Consider the following 23238-nt stretch of genomic DNA (forward strand, 5'->3'; position numbering starts at 1 on the left):
CTGCTCGTTGGCCTGGCTGAGCCCACTGGACTCCACGCCCCCTCTAGGGGTTCGGGCCCCCCCCCGCCCGGGCCTGGCACTGGAAGCTCCACCCCTGCCATGGCAGAGACGAGAGGCCGGGGAGAGCCCGAGGCGCACCGGGGTGCGGCCAGCAGGGACCCCTGGGGCAGAGTCCCACCTGCAGGTGCCCTGTCCCAGTGCCCAGGTGAGAGGGCCCAGCTCGGGCTCGGAGAGCACAGGTGCAGCACGGGGACAGGTGGATGGCCACTGGCGCCAGGACAGTGGGAGACGTTTACAGGGATGACGTGAGGCCTGGCTGGGGCGGGGGGGACAGGAGGCCAGAGGGGCTGGGGGAGCATGAGCGAGGGGAGTGGGTGGGGTGGTGGCCACTGGGCATTCACTGGGGGGCAGCCCTGGGGGGCTGGGGCGGAAGCCGCGGTCTGACCGCCACACAGACTGGTGGGAACGGGCTGGGCTGGGCTGCGGGGGGTCCATGCAGCCTTCTTCCCACGTGACGGCCTGGCCCTGGGGCTCACGACTGACTTTTTCTCCAGCTTAGCCCCCAGGGTCCCTGGCAACACTCTAGCGGCCCAAAGGTGGGGCCCTGAAACTCACCCAGTTAAGGTTCTGATGGTGCTTGCAAGCCTGGGGGGTGGTGGCAGGAGCCCCTTGGGGACAGCCTGGCTGTGCTGCTTCAAACCCCCGCAGGCCTGGGGGCTCCAGCAGGACGGGGCAACTCCGTTCTAAAGGTCCACACGCTTCCAAGGAGACAAACGCACACCTGTTGTCTGCCCAACTACCTTCAGCGGCCAATTTTATTATAAAGAACGGTATCAAAATATACAAATCTGTTTAAGAACAACCAAGAAATGCAGCTTGAAGGGTCAAATAGGCATCAGCCCTTTCAATGAAAGCAGCTTCCCCTGGAGCGACGGTGTGACATGAAGGGCCACGTCCAGGACGACAGTCTGAATAATTTAAAGGGCGGGTGTGACTTCTGACCTGGACGCACATCATAAATCTTCCCGGGACGGCGGCTGTGTTGGGCTTGCTTCCGTGACTTCTGTCAGAAAACAAACAGATCGGTCCGTAAAATCCTAGCACGAAAGGTCCTGAGGACGCGGGCACGAGGCGGGCGCTGGGGCCGTGGTAACGCGTGGACACGCTGCCCATGGCCGTGGGGTGGCGCCAGGCTCCCTCTGGATGCAGCAGCCCCAAGCACCCCACGGCTGGGGTGTCCCGACGGCACCCCAGAGCCGCCACACCACTGTGGGCGAGACGGGCGATGGGAGCCGATGGGGTGCCCCCAGAACCAGCTGGGACGAGACAACAGCCTGCGTGATGTGTGGGGACAGACAGTGTGCGGCTGCGGCTGCGGCCCCTCCGCGGCCCTCGCTGACCGTCAGGCCCCTCGGTTCCTACAGGGCGTCTACGTGTGCATTAGCTTCTCTTTATCCTGCCGGGACCCAGGGAGCTTCTGGAACCTCCCAAGTCTTACTGCTTTGGGAAAACTCTGAGCCATTGTCTTTTTTAACGTGGCTTCTTTCCTGTTCTCCGTGTTGTTCTAGAACTTGTATGAGATGACTGTGGGAAGAACTGTGTCCCCCCAAAAGACAGGTTGGCATCCTAATCCCCGGTGCCTGTGAACGTGACCCTACTTGGAAATAGAGTCCCTGCAGGTGAGCAGGTTAAGAACTCACTGGGGTGGGCCCTGACCCAATGGCTGGTGTCCCTATAAGTAGAGGGAACTTCGGACACAGGCTCCAGGGAAAAGGCCATGTGACAAACAGAGGCAGAGGCTGGAGGGACGCAGCTGCCAGCCCAGGAACGCCAAGAGTGACAGCCACCAGAGCCAGAAGAGGCAGGAAGGATGCTCCCCGACAGGCTTCAGGGGGAGGCAGCCCTGCCGACACCTTGATCTCAGACATCCAGCCCCCAGGACTGGGAGACATCGCGCCTCTGGGGTTGAAGCCGCCGGGTCTGTGGCGCTTTGAAACGGCTCCCAGGAGCCCCCGTGGAGCCGTCTGCCCCTCCCGCCGCCTCCCTGCACGTCTGTCTCAGGCGGACCCGGGGCCTGCTCAGCTGGCGGCCCGTCTGCTGACCTTCCTTTGCGTCTCCCTCCGTCCATACAAGAGGGAGTCCCCCGGGGCTTCGTCCCCGTAGAGGACTTTACGCTCTTGCCTTCCAGGAACCCGGCTCCCATCATCCCAGGGCCACTTTTTGTGTAAATTTCTTAACTTGGGGACAGGTGGCAGCGCACCGAGGCCCCGCGGCCGAGGGCAGAGGGCAGAGGGCAGAGGGTGGCCGTGGGGTGAGCGGTCACTCACCGGCCCCCGCCGGCCCCGTCTGCACACAGATGTCCTCGGCCTCCTCGAAGCCCTCGGGGCACACGCAGACGAAGCTCCCGGGTGTGTTGTAGCAGTTTTCGTTCCTCCTCAGACAGGGCTTCTCCGCCAGCGAGCACTCGTCAATGTCTAAATAAACACATTCCACTGACCAGGTGACTTCGTTCAGCAAACATGCACACCGGGGATCGAGGGATGCACACGTCATGATTCCCTCACACACAGAAAGCGCAGAGACGGAACCATCCCATTAGAGAAAGGAGACAGAGGGGAGGATTTAACAGGAGCCCCAGAGCCAGGCCGTCGGGGGCGGGAAGAAGAGACGGTCCAGGCAAACGTGAGGGCGGGAGCCCGGTGGTTCTCCAGCCGGATTCCAGCCGGGCTCGACTGTCGAGGTGGATGCCCAGACGGAGCCTGCAGGCCCTTGCTCAGCCCCCACCCCCATGGGTGCGTGAGAATCAGCGTCTGCAGCCCAGGGTCCCGTCCCCACCAGCGCGCATGGCCTCTGGGAAGGTTCCCGCCCCCGAGTTGAACGCAGATGCGCCCACTGACCTGCGCACTGGCCGCTCTCTTTCGAGTAGCCGGGGAGGCACTCTTTACACTGTCCAGGACCCTTCCCTGTGCAGCCCACGCAGGTGGAATCACATTCTGGAAACAAGAGGGGAGGAGATGACGACATGAGACCCCCATCCTGTGGGCAAAGTGTGACCTGAAACCACACACGAGATGGTGGAGGCTCTGCGGCCGGGAGAGCCCAGTGTCCCCATCCTGGGGGCGTTGGGGAGCAGACAGCGTGCGCTTGAGGCAAAGTGCGCACTAGCTGCGATTGACCGATTGACCATTGGTCCTGTGTTGCTGAGGGACCTCGGTGCAGGCCGGGCTGCGGGAGCAGCAGGCATGGGGCCCCTCCATGACCTCTGTCACGGGAAGGATGGGGGGCAGCGTCTTCTCTCAAACAAAACCCGCCTCCAGCTGTGACACTGCTAGAAGCTTGGTGCCAACAATGGCAGAGAACGTGTGATGCTTTGGGGGCGTCTCATTGAAGCTGTGTGTCCACAAACATGGGGACAGGACGGCATGGCCGCGGACACGGTGAGGGGGCACGTGGGGGGGAAGGCGAGGAATCGGCACCACCTTTCAACCTTTTGGGGGCTGGGTGGCCCTAAAATCCACATTCCCTTGAACTGACCGACTCGGAAACTCATCCAAAGAAAATAATGAAGAATGTAAAGAGCTTTACCTACGGGGGTCTTCAAAGTTTGTGACTGTGGGAAACCATGTATGACAAATATTCAAAGATACAGATTGTTGAAGAAACTGTGAAATAACAGCGTGCTCCAAAATAATGACCACGATGTACAGAAACGTGACGTGCCAAGGCGGTCACGGTACCGTTGAATGAAAAACAGACAGGTAGCAAGGCGCCGCTCAGACCAGCGCTGCTTCGACCGGCCTGCCAGGGGCCCTCCCCAGGGACTGGATGCTGGTCAACTCTTTTCAACTTATCTGAATTCTCTGATTCTTCTTCAGGAAACATCTATCACTTGTGTTGCCACCTTCAGTGTTTTAAGTAGGCAGAGCATACAGCGGTCCTGCAGACACGCCGCAAACATCTCGGGGGAAGGAGCGCTGCAGCGGGCAGGCCGGGCGGCGCGCTCACCCTGGCACACGAACGAGCCGTTGAGGTTCTCGCAATATTGCTGCTCCTCGCAGGGGGCCGGCTCTTCCGCGCATTCGTCCACGTCTGGAGAGGACGGCACAGCTGTGGGCGGCAGCCGCGCCCTGACCGCTGGCCAGAGGGACCGCCGTGGGGGACACACGGTCAGTCATCCTCGGGGGCCTCCGCGTGCAGGTGGGACCAGCGGCTGACCCGTGAGTGCTTCCCCGGGGCCTCGGTGAAGCTCCAAGGCGGGGCCGGGGCGCTGGGGGGGCCCCACCCTCCCCGTCCAATGTGGGACGTGAGGCCCCCGACTTGCCTGCAGCTGAGCAGCTGTGAGAACGAGACCAAAACCGAGGCCCTGGTGGGAGGCCTCACACCTCCCACCACCCCCGCCAGCACCTGGGCCTGCGTGCACTCGGGCAGGGCCGAGATGCTGGCGGCCGGGCTGTAGGGCTGCAGCTCGAGGAGAAGACACCCCGGCAACAGGCGGGGCCCCAGCTGGCTGGGCACGGTGGACAGGGAGAGCCACGCGCCACGGCTAGGGCCTCTAGACCGAGGGGCCGTGCAGAGTCCACCACAGTCAGAGGCTGCCCACGCCCTGCAGTGTCCACTTGCCGGCCAGAGCCCCCCACCCCACGTCTGTCTCTTTTATGAAACCAGGGCCCGAGGACACACGATTGGGCCTAAGTCCCAGGCTTCCCTCCTGGGCCCTGAGCCAACAGGACCACTGGGGCCACCTGATGGCAAGGACGGGGGACAGGGGCCACCTTCCCAGCCCAGAGTCCAGGCCACAGAGGGTTCATGTACAGCAACCAGCCCACAGGCAGGCAAGCCCAGCCTCCACGCCGCGGCTGGTACAGTACAGCCTGGAACGTCGGAGGCCGCGTCCCCACGAGTCAGAGGGGGCAGGGGGCAGGAGTGGGGTGTCCTGAGGGTAGCCGGGGGCTGCGCACACGCCACGAGAGAGTAGGGGGAAGGGGTGGGGGAGGGCAGCCGCCAGCCTCACCTACGCAGGTGTCGTCCTCCCGCGCCCAGCCCACTTCGCACTGGCCGCAGTCTCTGTTGGTAGGGCCTGTGCACGTCTTGCAGGACTCGTCACAGGCTGGAAGGCAGAGGGGGGATGGCCATCAGTACGTGGGGATCCCGTCTCAGGAGTGAACTCGATGCAAAGGGCGTTTCGGAAATTAGGAGCTGACATTCATAGGGTGAAAACAAAAACCGCAAACCAGCAAAAAATCCCAGTGGAGCAAGATACGTTCAACGACAGAGAAACTCGTGTGATTCACAACATCCCTGAACTTAACGAGAGAAGAGAACACACGGGGATTTCCACGCCCAGGGGTGATAAAATTCTCAGCAAACGAGGACTCCAGAGGAATTGCTCGTAACCTGGCAGAGGTAGCCTCCCAAACGCTGGAGCCTACACCCAGCTGGGCGTGTGCATGCCGCCGCCAACACGCGTGGACGTTCTGGGCCCGGGAAAGGCCTGGGGGTAGGAATCGGAGAGGCTGGCCTCCCAGGCACCCAGCACATTCTCCACGGGGATGCCCAAGGGAGCGCAGCCTCACCGCCAACCCTGACGGGAGAATTCAACACGACTGCTGACGCCCAAAAGGTCTTCCTGTACATCAGTGACAACCAACGAGAAAACACATCGAGACAGGGTGCGCCTCATGGCTTCCTCCCTGGACTTGCACATCTACACCCCGTCAGAGGACGCCATCCTGGGCTGACGCAGCCTCACGAGCAGGGCATGGGCCTCCCCAACCAGAAGGGAGAAGCATGCCCATCACAGCCGAGAAGGCTCCACCCGTGCAACCCGACGGCCCATCTCAGAACTCACGGGGGCGCCCAGAACGACAGCCAGGGCACCTCTGAAGACCCAGGTGGGAGAGCCCACCTTACCCGACACCAGGGTGACCAAGACGGCACGTCCTCTACACGGGGACCTGGGGCCAGGAGGTCACACTGCGTGGCCTCCGCTGTCCCGGTTCTCACCTGGGCCACCTCCCCACCCTGCTGGTGCCCTGACGTGGCCAGACTCGGCCTGCCTCTGCTCACTCCGAGACCCTAAGCCTGAGTGACAGCGGGGACACCAGCCTCTGATCCCCGAGTTGCGCCCAAGGACACCCGAGCCTCCTGCTGGGACAGCCGCGGGGAGAGCAAGCTTGGGCCAACACCCCAGGTGCAGGTCCGGGGCCCCGGGACCAGCGTGGACGTCACACAGCTGGAGGTGCCACACTGTCCACCCTCCGAGCCCTTCTCCAGAAGGACATCGCGGGTAAGCAACTCACACGTCCACCCTCCGAGCCCTTCTCCAGAAGGACATCGCGGGTAAGCAACTCACACGTCCACCCTCCGAGCCCTTCTCCAGAAGGACATCGCGGGTAAGCAACTCACACGTCCACCCTCCGAGCCCTTCTCCAGAAGGACATCGCGGGTAAGCAACTCACACGTCCACCCTCCGAGCCCTTCTCCAGAAGGACATCGCGGGTAAGCAACTCACACGTCCACCCTCCGAGCCCTTCTCCAGAAGGACATCGCGGGTAAGCAACTCACACGTCCACCCTCCGAGCCCTTCTCCAGAAGGACATCGCGGGTAAGCAACTCACACGTCCACCCTCCGAGCCCTTCTCCAGAGGGACATCGCGGGTAAGCAACTCACACGTCCACCCTCCGAGCCCTTCTCCAGAAGGACATCGCGGGTAAGCAACTCACACGTCCACCCTCCGAGCCCTTCTCCAGAAGGACATCGCGGGTAAGCAACTCACACGTCCACCCTCCGAGCCCTTCTCCAGAAGGACATCGCGGGTAAGCAACTCACACGTCCACCCTCCGAGCCCTTCTCCAGAAGGACATCGCGGGTAAGCAACTCACACGTCCACCCTCCGAGCCCTTCTCCAGAAGGACATCGCGGGTAAGCAACTCACACGTCCACCCTCCGAGCCCTTCTCCAGAAGGACATCGCGGGTAAGCAACTCACACGTCCACCCTCCGAGCCCTTCTCCAGAAGGACATCGCGGGTAAGCAACTCACACGTCCACCCTCCGAGCCCTTCTCCAGAAGGACATCGCGGGTAAGCAACTCACACGTCCACCCTCCGAGCCCTTCTCCAGAAGGACATCGCGGGTAAGCAACTCACACGTCCACCCTCCGAGCCCTTCTCCAGAAGGACATCGCGGGTAAGCAACTCACACGTCCACCCTCCGAGCCCTTCTCCAGAAGGACATCGCGGGTAAGCAACTCACACGTCCACCCTCCGAGCCCTTCTCCAGAAGGACATCGCGGGTAAGCAACTCACACGTCCACCCTCCGAGCCCTTCTCCAGAGGGACATCGCGGGTAAGCAACTCACACGTCCACCCTCCGAGCCCTTCTCCAGAAGGACATCGCGGGTAAGCAACTCACACGTCCACCCTCCGAGCCCTTCTCCAGAAGGACATCGCGGGTAAGCAACTCACACGTCCACCCTCCGAGCCCTTCTCCAGAAGGACATCGCGGGTAAGCAACTCACACGTCCACCCTCCGAGCCCTTCTCCAGAAGGACATCGCGGGTAAGCAACTCACACGTCCACCCTCCGAGCCCTTCTCCAGAAGGACATCGCGGGTAAGCAACTCACACGTCCACCCTCCGAGCCCTTCTCCAGAAGGACATCGCGGGTAAGCAACTCACACGTCCACCCTCCGAGCCCTTCTCCAGAAGGACATCGCGGGTAAGCAACTCACACGTCCACCCTCCGAGCCCTTCTCCAGAAGGACATCGCGGGTAAGCAACTCACACGTCCCTCCTGGGGCTTGTTTGGAGACAGGAAGCGAGACCATTCCTGGCTGCTGGTCCTGTCATGTCCCTTCTTACGTCGTACAAGGGCCCACGCCTTCCCCCTCAGCTCCCAGAAGCCTGGGTCAGCGGTCACCGGGTCCCCCTCCCATCTACACAGGCAGCTCTGGGTACCTGAGCAGATGCTGTGCGTCTCATTCCTCAGTGAGTTGAAGTAGCCGTCCATGCAGTCGGCGCACAGCGGTCCCCGGTACCCCAGGTGGCACTGGCACGACCCGTCGCCCTGTCTGCTGCCATCTCCGCTGCAGTGACCGTTCCCGCTGCAGGGCCGCTCGGACCCGCCCTGGCACGCTGCGGGGACCCCGAGCCCGCTCAGAGCGCACCCCTCGCTTCAGCCCTTCTGTCTGGGAGCAGGAGCCCCGCGCTGGCAGCTCTCTGCGTCCCACTTCAGCCCTTCTGTCTGGGAGCACAGGAGCCCCGCGCTGGCAGCTCTCTGCGTCTCGCTTCAGCCCTTCTGTCTGGGAGCAGGAGCCCCACGCTGGCAGCTCTCTGCGTCCCGCTTCAGCCCTTCTGTCTGGGAGCGCAGGAGCCCCACGCTGGCGAGGGGTCTGGAGGACGCGTCGGCTCGCCTCACGCGGGACACGGGGCCAAGGATGGGACAGTGAGGGCCCGTGCTGTGACGCCACACCGGCGGGACAGGCAGGGGCAGCCTCGGCCAGGGTGGGGCCTGAGCGCCGGCATCATGCCCCTTGCCCAGTTGATCCACGTGAACATTCTGGTGACGCCTGGGCGGCGGCCATGGCTTCACTCAGTCTCTTCACCCCCGGAGGCTGGACGCCCCTGGCCCCGGCCTCTCACACGGGCTTCGCTGCTTATGGACACCTCCCCGCACCCAGAGGGCGGCACCCAGGTGGGCGACCAGGGGTCTGTGGAGCCCTGAATTAGGAGCATACTTGGGACCAGACACCCAGAGGCGAAGATCTCTGCAGCTGGGAGGAGGCTGCACAGGGCCCACGTTCCCACCCGAGCTCCTGCCCAGCCGGGAATCACGACAGGGCTAACCGGAAACACACAGGACGCTCACGAGTCCCCGCAGAAAACTCACCCAGGCAGTCTGGCCCATAAGTTCCTGGAGCACAACAAACTTTCAGTGTTTTCACACAAAACCATTCAAATAAGTCAGGATACTTCTTCTTCCTGAGGATTTTTAAGAGTGTTCGGTAAATCTCACGCGGCAGATTTCCTCAAAACAGAAACACAGTTGAACATGTAACGTGCTTCTGAGGATCGTGGGATCTGGGAGACGAGGGTCTGGGCGCCAAAAGACTCTTCCAGCTGACACCCTCGTCTGGAGGGTCGCACTTTGGTGATAAAGGATGGGAACACGGGTACGGAAGAAACCCCTACTATTTTTGTAGCTTTTTAAACCTGACATCATTTCAAAAGCCAGGAGTCGCTGGCACTGGTCCCCGGGGACGCAGGCACTCACAGCCGCAGCCACCAGGTCTCCAGGAGCCCCTCGTGCTCCTCCAGCAGCTGGTTGCACTCGAAGTCGCTGGTCCCACACAGGCCCTCCATGATCTCCAGCAGGCGGACCTCGCTGAAACACAAGGCCGTCAGCACGGCGAGGCCGGGGCAAGGGGCACCTCAGTGGTCAGCGTCCACTCCCCAGGGATGTCCCGAGGCCCCACCTGCGGCCAGGCCACGACTACAGTGGCACTTCAGTGGAAAAAGACCCTCAGCAAACACCCAACTGGGGCCGGGGGTAGTCAGTGCCAGGCAGAGAACTAAACATGGAGGGTGGGGCTGGTCAGGGAGGCCTGTCCGTCCTCACGGTGGGACTTCGGGTGTGGGGTGTGCCAGGGGAAGCCCTGCAATGGGGCCGGAGGAGGCCGGGGCTCGGGGTGGGGGGGCAGGAGGGATCTACGCCACCTATGTTTTTAAGAAACCACCGTGTCTGCCGAGTGGAGGGCGAGTGGGACAAGTGTGCGAGCCAAAAGGCCAGCCAGGAGCCAGCGTGCCAGCCCCGGGCAAGGACAGGTGACAAGCCCCAAGAGACGCTCTGTGTCTGTCAACGCTCCCAGGAACACGTCAGGCACCAAAGGCAGGCGCTGGGCCAGTAAGAGCAGGGCGCCCACCTGAATTCATACTTGGACAGCGTCTTTTCCTCCCAAGCCGTGTTTCCACCACCAAAGTTCTTCTTTGCTGTGTCCACCATTCCCTGCGGGGAGATGGCCGCACAGAGCTCAGCACTGCTGCCTCACCCCGTCCATGGTGGGGTGACCGGTCTATGGTGGGGTGACCACAGTTCATGGTGGGGTGACCCAGTCCATGGTGGAATGACCCCAGATCCATGGTGGGATGGCCCAGTCCATGGTGGGGCAACCCTGGGTCCCTGGTGTGGTGACCACAGTTCACGGAGGGGGTAACCCCAGTAGATGGCGGGACAGCCCTAGTCCATGGTGGGGTGACCCTGGTCCACGGCGGGGCGACCCCGGCCAGACCCCTGGCCTCGTGTCCCCGCGGGGTGATCGGCCCACCTGGTTGAACTTGTCCACCAGCTCCCGGCATCGCTTGCAGGGCGTCGGCTTCTTGGTGGCCTCGCCGGGCGACAGCAGCGTCAGAAGCAGCAGCCCCAGCACGGCCGGGGCCGGCGGGCGCATGGCTGGCCGACGTGGACAGCGCTGCGGAACGCGGCCGCACGGGCACTGGCCGAGGTCCAGCGGGAACCGGCCGAGCGCTCCGGCCTCCGGCCGCCCACCGGCTCCGAAGAGCCGGCCGTTCCCGGGGCTACTTGACGGCGCCGGCCGGGGCCCCGCCCCGCGCCAGCCCTTCCATCGCTATTGGTCGGCTGGGCCCACCCCGTCCCCATGTGGCCCAATCCGGGCTCGCCACGAGAGGCGACCAATAGGAAGGCCCCGGGTCAGCGTCCCGCCGGGAAGGTTGGGCACAGGGGGCGTGGAGACCCGAGCCCACCCCTCGCGCCCGCCTCTCGCCTGCACCGCCCGCGGTGGCCATCTTTACTCCGGTCAGAGAGGGCGCCCGCCGCGACGGCAGCCGGGGTTTAGTGGCCATGTTAGGTTCGGGCAAGGGCGTCGCCTCTATTCTCGGTTTCCGCCACCCGACTTCCGGCTGAGGGCAGCCCAGGCGGACGCGCTTCGAGGGACCGCGCCGTGGGCTGGCGAGGTCAGCGTGCGCGGCTGGGGCTCTCGGGACGGGATGCGGGGACCCCGGGCCGGCGCTCTCGCGGTGCTCCTTGGGCCTCACCGTGCGTGGCCACGCGGGACGACCGTTGGGCTCCTCACCTGGGGGCAGTCTCCTCACCTAGGGTTGGGGCTCCTTGCCCGGGGCCTGATGAGTGTGTTTCTGGGGTTCCAGACATCTGCATTTCCCCACGTGCCCGAGGCAATTGGCACTGGAACCCGTGGTTTAAGTTAGGAAGAACGAAGGTGGGCATTACCTGGTTTCTAGTAGGACAGAACTGCCAGAAGGAAGCAGTACAAATGATAGAGTTTTCTCTGGCCGAATTTGTATCAGTTCCTTTGTGTTTCCAGCTAGGGATTAATAACGTGAACATCTGACTTGACCAGTTTCAGTAGAGACCTTAGAATCCGAATAGACGGGGACGAGAAGTCCTTTGCACCTAATCTGAGGGGTCACCGTCCTATAAACGACGTGTTTTAAAGTCGTGGCCTGTTTTGGCCTGTGGGTGCCTGAGATTAACAACCCCAACAGCTGCAAGCAGGTGTGGACCAGTGCACGTGCGTCTGCTCACCGTCTCGGGCCCGGTGGGGGTTGACCACGGTTTCAGTACTTGCTTATGTCCTGTTTGTCTCCTCGTGGTCCCGGGTGGGCATGCAGGGTGCCGCTAGCGCCGTCCAACATAAGCCGCTTTGCCGGTTGGTGTCTGCCGTTGGTCATCAGCACAGAGCACACTCTCATCTGGGTGAGAAGCTCCTGGGGCCCGGAGCGGGGTTTGGCAGGTACCTTTTCACCCCACAGCTCGTGAAATAACAGAGTCTAGATCTTCCCGCAGGGGAACCTCCTCTGGGCAGAGGTGTGGAGTGGGGTGTGCAGGGACTGGCCTGGGACAGCTGTGAGCCCGAGCGAGGTTCCTGCCACGGAGCACCTGCGCAGCTGCTCCAACCGCCTGGCCTTAGAGATGCTTCCTAGTTCTTTAGGCTCTTTTCCCCTCGGACAGTAAGAGAACAGAGAGGAGTAACGAACGTTCCGTGGGCTCTTCGGCTTCACTGGACATTAAAGCGTGAACGTTTCTTTAATGAAAATGTAAACGGGTGTGATGAGATCCACGCTTAGTTTTTATGAGTTTCTTCTTCAAGTAGTTTATTGAGCACCTGCTATGCGCCAGGCTGTGCTGATACAGCAGTGAGTCAGCCCTGCCCTCAGGCTGTGAGCCCAGCAGGGGAGACGGATGGCCCCTGTGATGACCAGAGTCCATCCTTGCTGAGGTTACAGTGGGCAGCGGGGGACAGAAAAATCCCGCCCTTACATTTGGTAAGAGAAAAGCTCTGTTACTTCCCTGGGAACTGCACGTTATTTTGGTAATTCTTAGAGCCCTTTGACCCCCTTACTTCCCTCACCTCACCACCATATCAGACAGGATTCCTGTTCCCCCAGTTGTTGATTCCCCACTTGCTATCCTAGGAGAGTACAGACTTCATACCTCTCCCTCGAACCAAAAAGTAGTTTTAACAAACAGGAAGCACCGTGGTTCTCTCCTTTCACTTCTTGCCCTTCTGGTTTTGATCAAATAAAAGCAAACCTGTTTTCAGACAAGCCAGAAACAGGAAGAGTTTGCCGTCTTCCTTCCCTCGCCAGACTGAAAGATGGAGGTCTTCCACGAGTAGGAACTGCCCCAGACACTTGCATGGTTTTCTCAGGAAGCTTCGTGGCATGGGGTGCCCCCCAAAGCGCTGTCGGTGTTTGGGTGGTCCATTGCAGGCACGTCTGTCTGCATCCCCACCCCCCCAGGAACACACTCTTGCTTTCTGCCGTATCCACGAGTTTGTGCTCACGACCAGCGTGGTGCTCCCCGGGGCTCTAAGAGGCTCAGGGGGTGAAGTTCAGAGCACAGCGGGTGGGTGTCCGCGGCCCTGTCTCGCCATCCTTGGGGTGCAGGGCTTTGCTGGCGCCCCGAGCCCTGCGCCTCACCTCCTGTCCTCTCGTGGCTGTCCCTCTGCAGTTCTCCAGGCGCACCCCTCCCGCCCTTCTACTTCACAGCCTCCCGGCCCGTCTCCCTCGGCCAGTACCGTGCGGGCCGAGCCCAGCTTGTTCCTAACTCTCCGCCAGATTTCAGCTTCTCGAGCACGGGGGTCGTCCTGCTGCCCTCCAGTGCCGGGCTGGCCCAGGGCCCGGCTGCACAGTGGACTAAACTCGTGTCCTGCAACTCAGGTCTTTCTTCCTGGAAAAGTATTCGCACAACTTAAAAGCGTAAGAAGGCTGGTTAAAGCACGAAAGCTTCCCTAGCGTGATTTTTCTTTCAGCGTTCTATTTTGATGTGTTTTCAGATTACAGAAGCTGCAGCAGTTCAAAGGATTCCCATTACCCTTCAAACACATTTCCCAGGTGTTAACTCGAGTGTGAGTTTTGAAGCCTGGGGACCTGTGACTCTATTCTCTCAAAACAATTCGAGTGGCGGTGCCGACGGTGGATGAAGGTCCGTGAGGCTGACGTGCAGGATGGCCGGGAAGAGGCTGTCGGGCCTGGGCAAGCAGCGCCGGCTCCTGGCGCTGCTGGTGGCGGTAGCCGCTGTCCACCTGGTTGCCTGCCCCTACACCAAAGTGGAGGAGAGCTTCAACCTGCAGGCCGTGCACGACCTGCTCTACCACCGGCTGGATGTGGACAAGGTGAGTTCCCGCCCAAGCCGTGCATCGACCCCCACTTCCTGGGGCCTCTGCTGACCTGCCCTTCTCCCCGCAGTTTGACCATCTCGAGTTCCCCGGCGTGGTCCCCAGGACGTTCCTCGGGCCGCTGGTGATCGCGGCACTCTCCAGCCCCGCCGTTTACGTGCTTTCGCTCTTGGAAACGTCCAAGTTCTATTCTCAGCTAGTAGGTAAGGGGGTCTTCCAGTGGGGACGGGGTGGAGAACTGCAGTGTTGTCAGAGGGTCTCAGTCTCCCAGGTTGAGGGTCCCTCGTGCAGGAGGGTCCACCTGTTGGAATCTCGGCCGCTCGGCAGAGGGACTCAGAGTGGGGACAGCGTCAGCCCCGCCGGGCTGTGCCCTCGTGACTGCAGTGGGGGCCGAGCCCCGTCCCCCGAGCAGAAGCAGCGCGTTTCCCAGCTGAGTCAAACACATCTCACGGCTGGTTGGTCCGGCCTGTATGGAGAGTTTTAAGAATTGCACATTCCTGGGGAAGAAGCAATTCTGCTTCTTGAAAGACGAGGAAACGGAAATCCACCCTCACTCTAGGCTGTTGTGGTCACGTGGTGGGGGCCAGGAAGCCTTCGATGGGAGAGTTGGGGGCCACGTCTGAGCATCAGGTCCTTGGTGAACGTGGCCCTGGAGGTATCGGCCAGATGGCGGGGCCACTGGGGTCAGTGCTGGGCTGTCGTCCTGATGCTCCTGGCCTGCCCAGCGGCTGAGTGCCGCAGGCCCCCGCCTTGGGATCCGGGGGGCCAGGGTCTAGGCTGTCCGTCTTCCACGGCCAGCCCATTTTTTTGACAGTTTCAAAAGTTTAATAAACGATGTGACAGGACACGAAATGTGGCCCACCACACTCAAAATTAAAAGAATTCAGTTAATAGCGAGTGAAACACAAAATGAACAAATTCATCTAATGCTAGTTTCAGTGAAAAATATACTGTCACTTTAAATTAACGTATTTTAGTTTCATTCATTTTACGCGTCTGTTTGTTTTAATTGAAGTGTAGTTGGTTCACAACATGGCATTGTATCAGATGTACAGCAAAGTGATTCCGTTATATGTACATTTTCAGATTCTTTTCATTATAGGTTATTATAAGATACTGAGTATAGTTCCGTGTGTTATACAGTGTACCTTTGTTAATTATCTGTTTTATATCCAGTAGCGTGTGTCTGTTGATCCCAAACTCCTAATTTATCCCTCTCCTCCTTCCTCTTTGGTAACCATACCTTTATTCTCTGTGTCTGTGAGTCTGCTTCTGTTGTGTATACAGATTCATGTGTGGCATGTTTTAGATTCCACACGGAAGTGAGTCCATGTGATATTTGTCCTTCTCTGTGTGACTGACTTCACTTAGTTTGATCACCTCTGGGTTCCTCCGCGTCGCTGCAGTGGCAGGGTTTCCTCTGCTATGGCTGAGTACTATCCTGCCGTGTACACCCAGCCTGCTTTTAGTACCGAAGGCAGCTCCCCTCCCTCAGGGCCATTTCGACACCCGGTGGTCGCTAAGGGCCCCGCCTCACCGCTGTCGCGCACACAGCGCCCTCTCTGTTCAGTCAGGGCCGTCCTTGGACTCGGCGTGATCTTTGGACTCTGGACTTTACAAAAAGAAGTGAGGCGGCAGTTTGGGGCCACGGTGGCCACCCTGTTCTGCTGCGTGACGGCCTCGCAGTTCCACCTGATGTTCTACTGCACGCGGACACTCCCCAACGTGCTGGCCCTGCCTGTGGGTATGTAGCTACCTGGCCGGCCTGCCCGGGGGTCCCTCCGAGGTGTCTGCCCGTTGAAAGCTGCTCCCCACCAGGCGTCTCAGAAACCCTGCGAGGGGAGCAGGGCCCTGTCCTCGGCGCTGGACTGAGGCCCGGCTTCCAGGGCTCAGCTTCTCTTGAGCAGGGCTGGAGCTGGAGCTGGTCCGCGGAGCTGGGAGGAGGGCAAGCCGCATGCGGGGCCGGTGCGGACGCTCCGGGAGCCTCGGGAGGCCGAGTGCGGGGAGCAGGGACCTTGGAGGGACCGGGCGGGAGAGGCAGCCGGCAGGAGAGGGGAGGAGGCGGCCGAGGTTGGCACTGGCCGTGCGAGTGCGAGGCTGAGGAGGAGGCGGGAAGTGGCATGGACGCCGGCGTCTGGGGCCGTCTGGGGCCGTCTGGCCTGCGGAAGTGGCTCGGGCTATGTCACAGCGCAGGACGCGGGCCGGCGGGGGGGACTGTTGCGGTGCAGCCTCAGGCCCGCGTTGGCGGGTCTGGTTCTGAGAGGTGCTGGCTGTCTTCTGGAGGGTTCTGTGTGGCTTTCCCGAGGGAGGAGTAAGCGGCCTGCCTCTTGGCCTGTGCCTTACAGTCCTGCTAGCCCTCGCAGCCTGGCTGCAGCAGAGGTGGACGCGCTTCGTCCGGCTCTCGGCCTTCGCCATCCTGGTCCTCAGAGCCGAGCTGAGCCTGCTCCTGGGCCTGGCGCTGCTGCTGCCGCTCTGTCTGCGGAAGGTCTCGGTGGCCCGGGCCCTGCGCTGCGCCGTGCCGGCTGGGATCCTCTGCTTAGGTGAGTTGGTCACCGCGGCCGCGCTGTCGGGGGCCTGTGCTTTCTTTGTCTTGTTTTATGGAGACGAAACTCGGGAGGTTTTATTTTTGTTTTTCGTTAAATGAAATTACCTTCACCTTCAGTGGTGGTAAAACGTCTCGGTGCAGGTCCTTGGCTGCTCTGCCCAAGGTCCCCCACCCCCTGCTGCCCGGGGCCTCCATCAGGGGCTCTTCTCCTTGTGTGTCTCAGCCAGGCCGGGCGGCCACGAGGGACCTGCGTGAAGAGGCTCGTTCGGGGGTAGGTCCCGACGCCTCAGCTCCTTTACGTGAAGCTGCTGGTGGCTCCTGGTTTCTGTGCTGACGGGGCTGCGTCTCGGACTGTGACCAGGGCTCCGCAGCTGCCGTCCAGCCGGCTGCGTCGAGGTCCGAGCTTCCCAGGTGGCCGTGTTCTTTCCTGAGGTCTTCTTTTCGTAGGGCTGACGGTGGCCGTGGACTCCTATTTTTGGCGCTACCTCGTATGGCCAGAAGGAAAGGTGCTCTGGTACAACACCGTCCTGAACAAAAGTTCCAACTGGGGCGTATCCTTCCAGTGTCTGCACAGTGGCCCACGGGGCGGGGCTGTGCGCTGAGCCACTCTCCTCCTGTGTCCGCACCTGATGGAGCACGGCGGCTGCTGCAGCGCCGGCACTGGCGCCTTCTTCCCCGCAGTCTGGGCCTCCCCTGGTCCAGTGGCCGCCACCCGTTGTCTGTAGCCGAGGTGTCTCCTTTGTCCTCGTGGTGATCTGCTTTTTTTCACTTTTTATTCTGGAGTAGTTAAACGCACGCAAATAGAATACTGAGTCCCGAGTGGGCCCATCACCCTGGGACAATCTGTTTTTACGGTGAAAAATGGAGGGAAAAGTTAAAGAACTCTGCACAGCCCCACTCGCCATCTGCGGCCTGGCTCTGGCACCGACACCCGAGTCCCAGCCTCTGTCCGCGTGTTGAAGCAGTCACGCCGTGGCCCGAGGCGCGGGGGTCCTGGGTGCTGCAGGCAGGGGCGTCATCAGGGCTGCATCTCCCGCACGCTCCTGGCTCCCGCCTGAGCTCGGCCCGGGGACGGGCAGCTGTGGCTGGTGCGTGGCCTCCTTAACCCTCCTGCCGCAGACCTCGCCGCTGCTCTGGTACTTCTACTCGGCCCTGCCACGCGGCCTGGGCTGCAGCCTGCTCTTCGTGCCCCTGGGCGCCGTGGACAGAAGGGCCCTGGCACTGCTCCTGCCGGCGCTGGGCTTCGTGGCTCTGTACTCGCTTCTCCCGCACAAGGAGCTGCGCTTCATCATCTATGCCTTCCCCGTGCTCAATATCGTGGCCGCCAGGGGCTGCGCCCGCGTGTGAGTGCCACCACCGAGACGCTGCTGCCTGGGCTCCCCTGGGGGCGGTTTACTGGTTCACAGAGGGGAAGGTGCTTAGGGTGAGCCAATGTGTTTAACTGGGCGCCTGGCCAGGCTTTGGTCAAGGGTCCAGCCCGAGTCTACAGGGCCCACAACTGGCCTGTAAAGGACAGATGCTGAGCGCCTCGCTCCGTGGGCTCCACGGTCCTGCCTGTGCACTGTGACGGCGGCCTTATCCCGTCCGCTTCACCTCCACACAGGCAGCGCGGTATTTGGCCCGGAGGCTACGCTCTGACCCAAGTAATGACGTGGGATGCTTGAAAACGTAATCTCAGGTTTAAATTGGCGTCTGGGTGGGATTTCAGAGAGGCAGCGCCACGCCTGCCGGCTCGGGGATGACTCGCCCGGCGACAGCGGCCGGCGGGCTTCTGCTCCGCTGCTGCGTTGCCTTTCCGCAAGGTGCACTGCTCTTTACAGGCTGACTAACTATAAGAAGTCCTGGCTGTGTAAAGTGGGGTCCCTCCTCGTGATAGGACACCTCGTGGTGAACGCCACATACTCGGCCACAGGCCTGTACGTGTCCCACTTCAACTACCCTGGCGGCGTGGCGATGCAGAGGCTGCACGAGCTGGTGCCCTCCCGCACAGGTAGGCGCTCGGCCCCCGCTACCGGCTGCGGCTCTGGCCAGAGGTGCCGGATTCGCAGCGCTAACCGAGCAGACGCGGTTTCCACAGATGTCGTTGTGCACATCGATGTGGCCGCTGCCCAGACAGGTGTGTCCCGGTTTCTGGAAGTCAACAGTGCCTGGAGGTACGTCCTCGTCTCGTGCACGGGCGCCCGGGGCCGCCACGGACCCGGCGGTGCACAGCCTTGCTCTCGTTTGCAGGTACGATAAGAGAGAGGACGTGCAGCCCGGCTCCGAGCGCATGCTGGCTTACACGCACCTGCTCGTGGAGGCCGCCCCCGCGCAGCTGGCCCCCTACCGGGACACGCACCGGGTGCTGGCCAGCGTCCCAGGCACGACCGGGCTGAGCCTCAACCTGAGCAGGCTGCCCCCCTTTGACGTGAACCTGCAGACCAAGCTGGTGCTCCTGGAGAGGCTTCTCGGGCCTCCCTGAGGAGGAGCCAGGGGCCCTCCAGAAACACCGGCAGGACGAGGCGGAAGCGCGCAGAGGACCACGGGTGTGCCCTCACGGGGGCGCGGCCACAGCCACAGCCGGGGCACCCACGTCCACGCTGCCCACCACTTGTGAGAACGAGGGGCCTGGCACCCCTGCCAGGGTGACGGCGGGTGGGATGCTGTTCGCCGTCCAGACCGCAGCGGGGTGTGGATCTTCCCGCGGAGCTGCTTCTGGGCAGCAGGCTGTGGCCTCTCGGCCCCTGAAAGGTCGTCCCCCTGGGGCAGCGTAACCGCAGAACCTCAGCACCCAGCCCTCGGGGTGGGGCCTCCTTTGTGGTCACAGGCAGCCGTTTCCATTTCAGATGAGGCTTTAGGAGATAAACTCGTTCAAAAGGAGTGAGAGTCAAATTGTAAATGTCTCCTTACCGTTGATCTCAGGTGCTGCCGCCAGAGTCTGCTTCCACCTGGGTTTTGTTTAAGTGATTTGGGCACCTGCCCACGTCGCTGAACAGCGTTTACCGAGTTCCTGACACGTGTCTGACTTCACCAGGCACTGAAGACGATGCAGGGGACGGAGCGTGCTTTGCCCGCGTGCACACACACCGTGCACATGCACGCACACGCGACACACGTGTGCGTAGACACAGGCAGTCTTTCCTGAGCCCTTCCAGAGGGAGTTGCCTGCGCCTGACCTTTAGTTACTGTTTTTTCCACTGGAGCTGACAAGCAGTCTGTGCGGGCCCCTCCCCAAACCTCCCCGACACAGCACCCGCTGGTGATTCCTGCCTGTTTCTCATGAGCGTTTGTTACTTGCCTGTCATCGGCAGTTCTCAGTGTTTAGATGTGGCCCCCAGTCGTCAGCCTGCACGCGTGGACTGCTGCCGGATCCCGATGGGCCGTGAGCTGCCCTGTCGGTTGCCTTGGTGTTCAAACTGCAGATTCACCCGGGGGGCCTGTCAAGCCATGCTGTCCCGGCTGCGTGCCCCGTCGTTAAGGTTTTGAGCACTTCCCTGCTTCCTGGCACAGGGAGTCCCACCCAGGCTCCTCGGGCCTCTCTGTCTCCACCCTGGAGTCGGCCGTTCGGAGGGCCCGGGCTCCTTCTGGCAGGAACTGGTTTCAGAGACCGATATCTGGGTGCACAGTGCACGATATCTGTGCACCATGTGCACAGTGTGCTCACTGCTATCAGGACGCCCGTGTTTCTAGGCCCTTCGGAGCGAGAGGACAGGCGCGCCTGCACGTGGGCACACGCTTATGCACGTGCACAGGCGTGAGAGGTCACGGCATCATGCTGACACCTCTAGTTCCACCCCATCTCTGTGGGCGTGTGTCTGCCTCCCTCATTCCACGTCTGCATGTCCTCTCCCTGCAGTGAGAATCCTGACCCCGAAAACATCAACGTACGTTTGACCCGTGTCAAGGGACACCGACCCCCACGCAGTCAGAAATCCGCATATAACCTTTGACCCCCCCCACCAAGGCTTAACTACTAATAGCTCCTGTTGAGTGGAAGATTTACCCATAACATGAACGGTCGATGACACATATCTATATGTTATATGTCAGATGCTGTATTCTTTCAATTATGTAAGCTACAGAAAAGAAAATGTTAATTCAGAAAATCATAGGGGGACTTCCCTGGCGGTCCAGTGGTTAAGACTTTGCCTTCCAGTGCAGGGGGTGCGGGTTCGATCCCTGGTCGGGGAGCTGAGATCCCACATGCCTCGCAGCCAAAAAACCAAAAACGTAAGCAATATTGTAACAAATTCAGTAAAAAAAAGAAATCATAGGGAATTCCCTGGCGGTCCAGTGGTTAGGACTCTGTGCTTCCACTGCTGGGGGCCTGGGTTTGATCCCCGATCGGGTAACTAAGATTCTGCAAGCTGCGCGGTGGGCCAAAAAAAAAAAGAAAATCATAAAAAAGAAAATATTTGTAGTACTGTACTGTGTTTATCAACAGCATGAGTTTTTGTCATCTGTTTCCAAGATGAATAGTCAGTACCTACATCATTATTGTCTTAGACGACACGAAAGGCTGTAGATGTTACACATGTAACTCATGCTAGACATCAATGAGGAAAGGATAACGTGAAAAGGAAATTCACGTTTATTTCCAGGCACAACGATATGTGCATTGATGATGAAGCAGCAGCAACATGACTGCTTTATGGCTGCCTAGCGTGATCGATGCGATCGCTCCCAGGCAGCCCGGCCTGTACACTAATGCGTGGGTCGTCATAAGATTTTATGGCTTATAGTATTGCAGTCATATTCATGATACAGTATTGGGAACACTGTTACATTAAAAAGAAAACCTACGATGATAGACTGTTACACAGTTTCTCCAATTACGAGTCAGGGAGGGAGGGAGACTACCTAATTCATTGAAAGCAAAGTTATAAAAAGCACATTGTTAACTTCAGTATCACTCAGCTTATGCCTGTGTGAGGACGGACTGTCCACTTCAATGTGTGTCTTACACGCTGTACAGCTGTTAGGTTTTCACGTCGAGGCACACAACAGAGGTCTCTGAACCGCAGCGTGTGACTGTTCACTGTGCGCTAGGTGGAGGCGGGTCGTCACAGGTCTTCATCCCCCTGGTCCTCACGCTGAGACTGGGGAGGAGGAAGCGGAGGGGAGGTCTTGCTGTCTCGGGCAGCAGAGCCGTGGGGGTGGAAGCAGGGGAGGCCGGTGCACTCGGTGAACTTGGCAGAAACACATCAGTCTCTGCCCGACTTTTTTGCTTTCTCATTTCTCTAGAGTGTTTCTGTCTACTACCAATCCTTCCACCGTTTGCTTTAGCTTCAGTACCCGTGTCACGGAAGGGTCCATGTTGTAAAACAAGTCAAGTCGTCTTGACTCATTGGAACTCTTCTGCCAGGCAGTCTGATGTCGGTTTGTTTCCTGGCGCTGCCTCTTCTGCGCCTGTCTCATCGTCTGCCTCTGGCTATCTCCATCAGGTTGTCTTCTGTGGGTTCCTCCGGTGTGCTGCCTAGTAGCCCTTGAATTTTTTTCTGTTTTTTAGACTGTGCCACGTGGCTTGTGGAATCTTAGCTCCCCAACCAGGGATCGAACCCAGGCCCCTTGTAGTGGAAGCTCGGAGTCCTAACCACTGGACCACCAGGGAAGTCCCAGTCCTTTAATTTCTTGAAGACCCATATCTCGGAACCGTTCACCCCCGCCCCGCGCCCACTTTATTTGCCAAACCCACAATCTCTTTCATGATTTCCTTGATTGATTGATTTATTTTTGGCTGTGTTGGGTCTTTGTTGCTGTGCGTGGGGTTCCTCTAGCTTCGGTGCGTGGGCTTCTCATTGCAACAGCTTCTTGTTGCGGAGCATGGGCTCTAGGCGTGTGGGCTTCAGTAGTTGTGCCATGTGAGCTCAGTAGCTGTGGCTCACGGGCTCTAGAGTGCAGGCTCAGTAGTTGTGGCATGTGGGCTTAGTTGCTCCGCGGCATGTGGGATCTTCCCGGACCAGGGCTCGAACCCGTGTCCCCTTCACTGGCAGGCGGATTCTTAACCACTGCACCGCCAGGGAAGCCCCCCATGATTTCCTTGATTGTGTCATAAATCCTGTGAAGTCATGCACAGCATCTGGACGGTTCTCCAGCAGGAATGTATTGTTGTGGGCTTGATGGCTCTCACGGCTTTTTTTTTTTTTTTTTTTTTTAATAACAGCGATGTCATCCTCAGTGGTATGATCCTCCCAGACTCTCAGACTCTCACGACGTTCTCTGTATCAGGGTTCTCTTCCATAGCGTTGACGCTCCTTTCCACACAGTGTCGTGTGTAATGAGCCTTGAAGGTCCTATGGCCCCCTGACCTAGAGACTGAATAGAGACATCGTGTCTGGGGGCAAGCAGACCACTTCAGCGCCTTCGGTGTTGCACTCATGGGGTTCTGGGCAAAAGAACTGTAAAAGGCAGTCCCTTCCTGACAAGGTGCTTCCTGAATTCAGGGACAAGGAATCGATGGAACCGGTTGCCCAGGCCCTTTTGATGTCCAGTCAAAGACCGGCAGCTGCTGCTCCTCTTCTCCCTGCAAGGCTGGGGGTCAGCGGCTTTACAGATGAGCGCAGTCCTGGCCGTAAACCCGACCACGTTTGTGCAGGATAATCGAGACAGCCCATTCCTTCCTGCCTTAAATCCTGCTGCTTGATTCTCCTTACTGATGAATGTCCTTTGTGGCATTTTTTCCCAGAATAGGGCAGTTTCATCTGTATTAAAAACTTGTTCAGGCAGATGTCCTTTCTACCCAATGATTTTCTTCACAGCGTCTGAGAACGTGTCTGCGCCGCCTCTCCCGTTACCTTGACATTTTAAAGCCAAATCTCTTTCTAAAATCATCAAACCATCCTTTGCTGGCATTCAAGTCTCCAGCTTTACAACCTTCCCCTCACTTTCGCTTAAGTTGTATGATGACTTTGCTTTTTCTCGAATCATTCTTAGATTCTATATAGGTGCACCTTTCTTATGGCAATCCCGCGCCCGCCTAACAGCTGCTTTTTCAAATAAAAAGGTATTTCACAAGAAGTGCAAGGCTTTCTGCCTGCTGGTGTAGCTGCAGTGGCAGCTTCA

The 23238-nt window shown here is 59.8% G+C and overlaps 2 protein-coding genes across 4 annotated transcripts; one reads left to right on the plus strand and one right to left on the minus strand.

Moving 5' to 3' along the window:
* Window positions 1-790: 790 nt before the first annotated feature.
* On the minus strand, window positions 791-10618 carry CRELD2 (cysteine rich with EGF like domains 2). The gene is made up of 10 exons (XM_079937660.1): window positions 10323-10618; window positions 9921-10003; window positions 9272-9382; window positions 8888-8979; window positions 7957-8133; window positions 5012-5107; window positions 4006-4089; window positions 2898-2993; window positions 2328-2474; window positions 791-1063 (listed from the first exon to the last, which is right to left on the minus strand). Exons 1-10 carry the CDS (start codon window positions 10443-10445, stop codon window positions 1014-1016), a joined length of 1059 nt encoding a protein of 352 aa, XP_079793786.1. The 5' UTR covers window positions 10446-10618; the 3' UTR covers window positions 791-1013.
* Window positions 10619-10916: 298 nt separating this feature from the next.
* Window positions 10917-20545, plus strand: ALG12 (ALG12 alpha-1,6-mannosyltransferase). 3 transcript variants are annotated; one of them, XM_079937894.1, is made up of 10 exons: window positions 10917-10968; window positions 13311-13649; window positions 13723-13855; window positions 15223-15396; window positions 15998-16192; window positions 16645-16748; window positions 17317-17540; window positions 18018-18187; window positions 18275-18350; window positions 18427-20545. In XM_079937894.1, exons 2-10 carry the CDS (start codon window positions 13482-13484, stop codon window positions 18656-18658), a joined length of 1476 nt encoding a protein of 491 aa, XP_079794020.1. In that variant the 5' UTR covers window positions 10917-10968; window positions 13311-13481; the 3' UTR covers window positions 18659-20545. The 3 variants fall into 3 exon arrangements, with proteins under 3 accessions (XP_079794020.1, XP_079794022.1, XP_079794021.1); XM_079937896.1 differs by having other exon boundaries at window positions 18074-18187; window positions 18427-18559; XM_079937895.1 differs by lacking the exon at window positions 10917-10968 and having other exon boundaries at window positions 13129-13649.
* The last annotated feature ends 2693 nt before the right edge of the window (window positions 20546-23238 follow it).

This window comes from Stenella coeruleoalba (genome assembly GCF_951394435.1).
Source record: "Stenella coeruleoalba genome assembly, chromosome: 11".
In the NCBI taxonomy this organism is placed as follows: domain Eukaryota; kingdom Metazoa; phylum Chordata; class Mammalia; order Artiodactyla; family Delphinidae; genus Stenella; species Stenella coeruleoalba.